This window comes from Dromiciops gliroides, chromosome 2 (genome assembly GCF_019393635.1).
Source record: "Dromiciops gliroides isolate mDroGli1 chromosome 2, mDroGli1.pri, whole genome shotgun sequence".
NCBI classification, from domain to species: Eukaryota; Metazoa; Chordata; class Mammalia; order Microbiotheria; family Microbiotheriidae; genus Dromiciops; species Dromiciops gliroides.
In genome coordinates, this window is record NC_057862.1 from 118,765,949 (window position 1) to 118,776,075 (window position 10,127).

At 43.3% G+C, this 10,127-nt stretch overlaps 1 protein-coding gene across 1 annotated transcript in view; it reads right to left on the bottom strand.

Annotated features, from left to right (window-relative positions):
* The window catches only part of FAH (fumarylacetoacetate hydrolase), a 54,883-nt gene extending 48,499 nt beyond the window's left edge, over nt 1-6,384 (bottom strand). Inside the window, exon 1 of the mRNA XM_043988138.1 lies at nt 6,165-6,384. Within this exon, the coding sequence (XP_043844073.1) occupies nt 6,165-6,245 (81 nt within the window). The 5' untranslated portion in view covers nt 6,246-6,384. The remainder of the gene's footprint in view (nt 1-6,164) is intronic.
* Nucleotides 6,385-10,127: the final 3,743 nt, after the last annotated feature.

A 10,127-nucleotide genomic window follows, 5' to 3' on the forward strand; every position in this document is an offset into this window, starting at 1 on the left:
AGTGACTTGTCTGGGGCCACACAGCTAGTAAGTGTCAAGTGTCTGAAGCTGGATTTGAACTCAGGTCCTCCTGAGTCCAGGGCTGGTGCTTTATCCACTGCACCATTTAGTTGCCCCCTTGCAATGCCACAATTAACCTAACCCCTTCCTGGGTAGCTTTTCCTTTATCTAATATGTATTTATTATCACAATATAACAATCCAGCCACTTTAACAAGTCTCTATTTACTGACATCCTGATCAGGACAACTCAGGTGCTCATTCAACTAGCCCTGATGCTGGGTCTAGAACTTAAGAAAATACTTGCCATTCAATTCTTTGAAGATTTGTGGTGAAGCCTAAAGCTACTTTTCCAAATGGGCAGTGACATCTTCCCCTCCATTAGGTAAGACTAGGTACCCTTCATACACCTTTGATATTGCATATATAAATCGAATTTTTTGCAGCAGAAAGAATATTGACCTGGAATTCAGGAAACCTGGGTTCTAGCCCTAGTTCTGCAAGTAACCTACAGTATGAACTTATCCCTAGACCTCTCTGGGCCACAATTTCTTTATCAGTAAAGAAGGGAGTTTAATTAGATGACTTCTAAGGTTTTGTCTAGTTCCCAGATGCTGTGGCTCCATGGGTTAAATGCCAAGAACACTGGGATGATAAACAGATGCAGAGAATCAGCACAACCAAGAGAAGAATAATGAACAATGGAAATGAGATCACTAAAATGAGGCTGAATTTAGATGAATTTAAAAACCAAGGTTTCTTGAAACAGATAATGAAGACTTGCTTCCACCTTACAGATAGAATGTTGTACACACTGTCCGATACAGTTTCTAACATAGATACCTCCACTAAATTGTTACTACTTGACGGCCTGGCATGCTATGGTCCACAGGGTCAGGAAGAGTTGGACACAACTGAAGGAATGAATAACAACGATCACATGGGAGGTTTGGAGAAGGATGTGAGAATAGGATTGTATATATAAAGACAAAATATATACATATATGTGTATAATACATATACATATACACACATGTATATGCATGTATATGTATAGGTGAGGTGGGTCCCATACCAATGCATTCTCTCTCTCAACACATAATATATATTACATTATGCTCTTTATAGATAATATATAATACATGCTCTATTATCTATTTCATAGATAATAGATAACATACTATAATAACATACATAATATATAATTATGCATATAATTATATATCACACACATATGGGGACAGGGGGAGAGGGAGAGGAGAGGGACAGAGGAGAGTGAGCAAGCGATCATTGGTGTATTGGTGTGGGACCCACAGCTTTATATGTCTGCTTTGTTAGAAGGTATACCTCAGTTTTCCCTTTTATAAAGTTAGAAGAATAATATGATTTGAGTGTTTTTTTTAAACTTGTGAACACCCAACTAATAAATATTCTTTACATACAAATGGCTGGCTCCTAACACACCAGAACTGAACTCCACCCCCATGGAAACAAAAGCTTTTCTTTCTTCATACCGTTAGATACCACCAGTCTGTGGTTGTGGCAGATGGAAGAGGAAGGGAAAAGAAGGACACTTGTCATCTAGTCGTCAAAATAATTGGGCCAGGCCAGGGACACAGAAAGAATGAAGAGAAGAAACAGAATACATGCTTCTGACATTCAGGGGTCAGGGATGAGTGCTAAAGGGAGGTAGTTGGTATAGTCGGACAAGGACTAGACATCAATAATTCAAGTTAATTAAACAAATATTTATTAAGTGCCTACTACAGGCAAGGAACTGTACTTGGGGTACAAAGATGAAGACAAAATAGTTCTTGTCCCAAAGAGGCATATATCTTATAGGGCTGGAGGTGGGATATAAAATGTACAGATACATAAGTACTAGATAATTTGTGGAGGGATAGAGCATTGACAACTGGGGAGGGGGTTATCAGAAAAGGTTTTGCATAGGACTTGATATATGGAAAAGGCAAAGATGACAAGGGAGTATATCACCCTGTCCCTACCCAACCAGAATAATGTCTAGCACCCTTGGCCTTTCCCCCGAGACCACCCTATGGAAACTGAGCATTACAGTTGATCTGCTACACATTACTACCACCTCTCTGGTTAAGCTTCCTGTTGTTGTTCTGTCGTTTCAGTCACGTCTGACTCTCCACAACCTCATTTGGGGGTTTTCTTGGCAAATATACTGGAGTGGTTTGCCCTGTCCTTTTCCAGCTCATTTTACAGATGAGAAACTGAAGCAATCATGGTTAAGTGACTTGCCTAAGGTCATACAGCTAGTAAGTATGTGAGGTCAGATTTGAATCCACAAAGAGGAGTCTTCCAAACTCCAAGCCTGGCACTCTATCCACCGTGAACCTAGCTGCTCTCACTCCTCCTAGACCTGTACTAATTACCAGGTGCCTAGGAGTAAAAGATCCCCAACCCTCACCTCTCAATATCATTAGCATCCTCCTCTTCAATCTCACTAATGTCCCACTCTAATTCTGCCCACCTCTTTTAGTACGTCCTCTGGAATTCCATTTCCATAATGAACAAACTTTGCTTCATCCTGAACCTCTCCCACATTGGCTGTATGTTTTCTCACCCTCCCAACACACTGTTCTTAGAGAGGAAGTCAAACTACTTACTCCCCCCTACCAGTTCTAGACTCTTCCTTTGCCTCCATCAATCAGCAATCTCGTCTTCTGCAGTTGGTGCTGTCAAAAATATTCACCCTTTAAAGATCTCAGTTGCTATTCAATAAGGCTACCAAACTGTTCTTCCTTTCTGAGTTCAGCACCTAATTTGCTATCTTCTTCTCTTCCCTATCTTTTACCCTTATATTAAAGACTTCAACATTCATGTTGATGCTCCCTTAGATTCCCTAAACTCTCAGTTCCCTCAAACCCCTTTCATCCCATGATTTACTCCTTTACTCTGCCTCAACTATACACAGAGATACCACTGTACACCTCACCTTACCCATAAATGCTCCACTTCTTTGATTCAAATGCTCTGGCATTCCTCTACCTGACCACAACCTCTAATCATTCCATCTCTTTCTATGTCTTCTTATTTGTTAACCAATTCAACTCCACCTTCGGATCTATTCTCAAATCCCAAGGTCCCTTGTGCATCATCCATGATCAAATTCCATCCCTGGATCACTACCATTATCTGCCTCTTTGGCTCCTACTCACATGCTAACTGACACAGTTGGATGCTGAGACCAAAGATGGAGGGCAGCTTTTCAAAGGCTTTCTCCACGTAAATACAGTAACTGAAAGCTTTGGAAAGTTAAAAGCAATCTAACATGATATGATTATTTTTTTTTTAAAGCAATGAATTCTCAGGGGAGTACCTGGGGTTTTCATTCTTTCTCTGCTATTTACCATGTGATACTGGCGAAGTCACAGCTTCTCTGAACCTCATTTTCTTCATCTATTGGACTAGATTACTTCTAGAGTCCCTGACCACTTTAAGTCAATGATCCCAAGAGTTTTGGAAATCAAGGTAATTATTATTACAGAAACTAGCTTAACAACAATGGTCTTCATCTTCATTCAATCAATCATTCATCAAGCAAGTTGGGTGGAACAGGGAATGAAGTGCCAGTTATAGAATAAGGAAGACCTGAGTTAAAATCCATTCTCAGAGACTTGCTATGTGTTATGTGACCTTGGGGAAGTCACATAACCTCTGTCTCCTTCAGTTTTCTCATAACAGCACCTACTCACCTGGGTTGTTGCAAGGATCAAATGACAGATTTGTGAAGCATTTTGCAAACCTTCAGATGCTAGCCATTATGATCTGTCTATTTCAGTCTGACTATGTAGAAAGTAAGTGAAATTCTTCTTCTGGATACAGACAAGGACTATGAGTACAGAATGTTGCATATACTGTCCAGTGTGTTTACTTTATCAGTCTATTTTACTTAACTGTTTTTCTTTGTTATAAGGAAGAATTCAATATGGTGGTTTGGGGAGGGAAGAGCACATCAAGATATGACTGCAAAAACAAGATAGCACTAAAATCTTTAAAAAATAGTATTAAACAAAGATGATAGAGCAAGGAGACAAAATGAAATTACCTGGCTGGCTGGAAGGCACCCTTATTTTTTTAATCTAGTATTGCAGGGAGCAGCTAAGTGGCACAGTGGATACAGCACCAGCCCTGGAATCAGGAGTACCTGAGTTCAAATCCAGCCTCAGACCCTTGACACTTACTAGCTGTGTGACCCTGGGCAAGTCACTTAACCCCAATTGCCTCACCAAAAAAAAAAAAATCTAGTATTGCAAAGATGAAAGGACTGGGACAAAAAGACATGTCTAGTCTTAGTTTAACAACTAAATAGCTGTGTGATTTGGGGCATCACTTCACCTTTATGAGAAATCCCCTGATTTCTCATCTATAGGATGTGATGGGCCTGTGAAGTAGTCTTCCAGCGCTCATATATTTTTTAATGAGCTCTAATATTTCACAGGGTTAAAAGCCTAACCCAGATCAGAGCCTGTTCAAGGTATTTGTGACTCCTAGACAAGGTTTGAAAATTTTGCTGCTGCCTATCATTGTCCTTAAGGAACTTTGACCCTTCATGATATGTAATAACATATGTGGCCTGGCTTATCACAAAACAATAAAATTATATACATTTATAAAAATATTAAAAAGTGTCCCCACTGCCTTGCAAACTGTGACATAGGTGGTTGCCTAACTTACCTACTGCTAGGCTGTTTCAACTTAGAAAATATTGTAGAGAAGTACCAGTGCTTAACTTGGGATGCTGAAGAGACAGGTTTGAATCCTTTCTCTTCCACTTAATATCTCTGTAACCATGGACAAATCACTTAACCTCTCTGTCTTTGTTTCCTAATCTGTAAAATGAGTGTGATAATGGCTTGCAGTACCTATTTCCTAGAATGGTTGAAAAAATCAAATGAGATATTGTGTGAAAATTTAAGGGATGTGTGTGTGATTAGGTATTTTGATTAGGTAAATTTACCTTAAACATAGTTGTTGAGTTGTTCTGTAATCCCACTGAGGTTTTCTTGGCAAAAACACCAGAGTGGTTTGCTGTTTCTGTCTCATCTACTGATGAAGAAACTGAGGCAAATAGGGTGATGTGACTTGCCTAGGGTTACTCCTGATTCCAGGGCCTGGCCTTTCTATTCACTGTGCCACCTAGCTAGGTGCTGCAGGTGATAGAGCACTGGCCCTACAGTCAGAAAGACTAATCTTTGTGAGTTCAAAATCTGGTCTCAGACACTTAACTAGCTGAGTGACCCTGGGCAAGGCACTTAACCTTGCTTGCCTCAGTTTCCTCATCTGTAAAATGAGCTGAAGGAGAAAATGGCAAACCACTCCACTATCTTTGCCAAGAAAACCCCAAATGAGGTCACAGAGAGTCCGACAAAACTGAAAACAAGTTTCCCTTACAAATTGAGAAATGGAGAAGAAAAGTGACAAAAACTAGTCTTTTAAAGCAATAGTTCCAAAGGGTTAAAAAAAACCCGAGCCCATTTTTTTAAAATGTCGCAATCCCTGATTGCTCTGACTTTTACCTTACACCTAGAAAAATTTTCACCTTCTGTTCCATGGCCCATAGGCTATATGCTCTACAGTTACCTCACTGCCAACAAGTGATTCATGCCATCCACCACCGTCTCTAGTCTCCCCCTCTAGAAGCAGAATGAGAGCATATGGACCAGGTAAATCGGTGTCAGTGTCCAAAAACATCTTTCCTCTACTTCCTCCCCAAAAGCAGGAGAGGCAAGAAGCTAAACTTCAGTAGAGGGACCTCGGCCTCACTCAAGAGGAAAACTGAAGAGACTTGGCCAATTTCCTGTGAGACTAAACATCACCAGGAACTATGGGTGGCCTCTTCCCTGTAGCCTTTGCAGGACAAGAGCGCGAGGATCAGCGGCACCAACGCTCAGCTCCAGGAGGGCTGAAGCTGGGGGTCCAGCAGGGGAGCAGAATTGGGGCAGGGATCGAAGTGCGGAAAAAAGGCCTGAGGCTCCCCGGCTCCTGCCCCAGCGGCTTTTTCAGATCCCGCCCCCGCCCCTAGACCCCAAAGAGCAGAGAGCTCTGGCCTCAGTCTCCCCACCTGTAAAAGGAGGAGTTTGGACTGCCCAGTCTCCAAGCTCCCCTTCCAGCTCTCAGTCCCACGTGACTTACGTTCTCTGGGGTGGAGAAGACTCCGTAGGGCAGGTTCTGAATGGGGAAGTCCGAGTTCTCGGCCACGGGGATAAAGGACATGCTTGGACCGGACTGGGCTGTCCTCGTTCGGGACTCAGTAGCAGCTTCCACCTGGGCCGCGCTGTGCGCCGCGAGATCCCTGCTCCACTCTCGCCAGGGCTGCTCGCTCTCCCGCAGCTATGACCCTAAAGCTGGCGGCGGGCCGGCTCCTCCCTTCCTGCACGGCCCCCCGTAGGCAGCCAGTAGGCTCCCCATCTACGCGGCCCGGCCCCGCCTGCTCTCGGGCAGTCCCAGTCCCTTTCCCTCCCGCTCCTCCCTCTACACTCCACAAGCTCCCCATTCTCCCGCCCCGCTACCCCTCCAGGGCTTGCTTAATGCAACTGTAGTCCAGGTCCCGGGGTGACTCAGCAAAACCGGGAAACCGTGACTTTCTTGTCTGTTACGGGTCAAGTTTGCGGAGCCCCTCCAGCCATCACAAAAACCCCGCCAGTGGCCTGCACCCGAATCTCCTCCACTGCACCCCACTGAGCACCCCGCGTCCCATTTGTGGGAGCAGCTACAATTAGAAGGCAGGCTTTGTGGAGGAAATGTCACGAGTCCTACTTAAAGGCTGCACAGCTGGAGGCACCTACAGACTTTTGTGCAAACCGGAGGTCGGGTGAGAGGCAGCACTAGATCTGAAAGTAGAATAATTAGAGTATAACACTCCTGCCTGGACTGTTTTACCAGCTGGGTTTCCCTGGGCAAGTCTCCTCACTTTTCCGACTCTCAATTTCCTCCCTTGTAAAACGAAGGGGTTAAAGTACATGCTCTTCAGAGTCCCTTCCACATGAAAAATGTTAAGATACTAATAAGTAGGAAGTGGTTTGGAGTGCTTTGTTTGGAGTCGTTACAAGAAAAGTAATAAACGTGCTCCCCGAATTATAGGATTAGAGTTCCTAGAGGCAGAAAGATTCTTAAAGTAAGAGTAAGAGAAGAAATGTCTTGCCCAAGACAGAATTAGTAAACGGGAGAGGTAGATCTCCAGCTAAGGTCCTCTGATCCAGAACAACCTTCTTGACACCTGGATGCTTTTGAGCTTGTAATTTAATTTTGGAGACAGGAGGTAACCCAAAAACCCGTTAGAGAACAATACAAAACATGCTAGCATTGTTAAACTGTATGACCCTTATGCGTAGTAAGATAATTATCTTACACACTGCTCCTGGCCGCGGGCACTTAAAAGCTGGTTAAACCTTTGCGATCACCTCCCCCCTCAGCTTCTGCCTTATAAAATCACTCTCCAGTCAAGACCCAAATCAAACATCTTATACAGGAAACGATCCTCAAAACTTTGAGTACCTTCTGTCCCTCGTATTTGTACTTATTTATTTAACTCTGTATTTGTATATGTGTATGTGTGTACATATTTGTGTGTATATGATTTCTACATATTTACTTGTCTTCAATAGGAGGCAAGTGACTTCTGAGGGGGGATCCTACATTTAAAAAAAAACAAACTTGATTTTTTTTCAATTGGAAAATATTTTCTTTCCCACCCACCACCCTCAACCATTTGTACAGAAAGAAAAAACACATTTTAACAAATATTCAGTCAATTCTCATATTAGCCACATGCAAAAAGTTATCTCATTTTATATATTGAGTCTATTACTATGGCTCTCCATTTCCAAATGGTTATTGGTGGCTTGATTTCTTCTTCTGAAAGCCTTTCATATCCTTTGATCCCTGTCACCTAGTAGATTCCTGGGGATTGCTTGATTGATGGTGTGAACTCAAGTCCGCAAGTTCAGAGAAGACAGAACTCATTGTAGTAGCACTGTGGTGTAGGATTGTAATAATGGACTATTATGGTGCCACCCAAAACCACAAATGAAGAATTCAAAGAAATAATACCAGTCTTAGTGGATGGAGAGCCAGCCCCTGATGCAGACTGAGCTCAAGTCCCGTTTCAGACAAGTACTGGTTGTGAGACCGTGGGAGGAGCATTCAGGTCCTCAGGGCCCCAGAGACAACTTTTCAAGACTACGTTATAGAGGTGCCAGCCTAGTGAGGTAGGATCAACACGAACCCCTTCTTCCATGCAAGGTATACTACTTTCCCCTAAATGGTATTGGAAATATCCTCAAGACTTGGCTGGCTCAGGGGACTAAGGGCTCAGGCTGTTGAAAGGTTACCTGAAAACTACAGGAGCTTGAAGTGCCTTCTCTTATGCTTCCCTGGTAGAAAATGACTGGCAACTCAGACAGGAGAGATTCATTTTGAATATCCTTCTCCTGCTATGGCTAAGTAAATTTCTTGCTAATTGTTGACTCACTCATGTCTCATGTTGTTCCAGTGTCAAACCTTGGCTAACTTGTGTACGGTTGGAACATAATGAGCTTATTGAAGAAGAGGAACCAAGAGTGGTCAAGGAGGGTGAATCAGTATTGGCTGCTTCCTGTGATGCTTTTGGTGATGTCTGACTCTAGAGATAGGGGTTCCTAACTGGGAAGTCCCTCCTCTTGCACACCCCACCCCACCTTTCCTAGGAGCTCAGTGAGGAAACTAACTATGGCCATTCAGCAAAGAGAAACCAATGAGAGAATGCCCTGAGTCCTGAAGAACTATACCTTGAAGATAACTGCTTTGGGCCCTCTAGCTAAGACTCTTGGGGACTCTGGTTGGCACTGTGAATAGAAATCTGGACCTGGAGTCAGTCAGACCTGAGTTCAAATGTGACCCTAGACACTAGTTGTGTGACCCTGGGCAAGTTACTTAACCTGCTTGTCTCAGTTTCCTGATCTATAAAATGGGAATATATAAGCACTTACATTCCAAAATTGTGAGGATTAAAATTAGATATTTGTGAAGTGCTTTACAGACCTTAAAGACCTATATACATGCTAACTATGATATTATTGACCCTGGGCCCTCAGACAGATAATTTAAGCATCCTCCAAATTCTACTAAAGGATCTCCTCAGAATTTGGTTCACCTTCTAAACTACCTGGAGGGATTGAAATTTTGGGATAGATTTTGCCCTCACTAGAAAAGGACAAAGTGAGAAAAAATGAAGCATGCTCTGTTCCCTGCACTTAGATCTCTGTGTTTTGGGGGCCTAGTCTTTCCCCCAACAATAGGCTGCTACTGCCTTAGCCACACCCCCTCCTGCTACCTGGGTACCCTGTTTTCTGCCTTTCCCCTTTTCACCAGCCCATAGCTTCCTTGCTGGAAGCTTCCATTTTCCATGTAGAGTCAATGATTAGCATCTTCCAAGCCCTGAGATGGAGTAGTCAAACAATCACCTCTCCCTATCTAGTCATGCACAGCTTTGCTTCCCTGATGCATGAAGTGAAAACTTATTATGGGAGCCAACCCATAATAAGAGATTAACATAAAGCTCTTGCCATCTGAGAGCAGGTTCCCAAAGCACTCCAGCCTTCTCCTGCCACACTCTGGAGATGCCCACACCTGAGGCTCTCTGATGATATCCCGTTTTCTCTCCCTGTCCTCCTCCAACCCAATTCAGAGATGTCAGTTCCAGTCCCAGTGTGTATGTGAACTAGCCTAATGGAGATGCGACTCCTGTCCCAGTTTGGCAGATAGAAGTGGTACATTCCTTGTTGCCCCCTGCCTTGGATGCTTCTGGTTAAACAAATTGGCTTTCAAGCAATAGAAGAGCCCATTGCCCAGAAGCCGGATGCCATAGAGGATGAAGAGTTGGCATCTTGTTGCTGTTCTTGTTTGGTTGTTTCAGTTGTTTTCCACTCTTCTCAATCCCATTTGGGGTTTTCTTGGCAGAGATACTGGACTGGGTCGACATTTCCTTCTCCAGCTCATTTTACAGATGAGGAACTGAGGTAAACTGAGTTAAGTGACTTGCCCAGGGTCACACAGCTAGGAAATGTCTGAGATAGGATTTGAACTCATGAAGATGAGCTTTCCTGATTTCAAGCAACA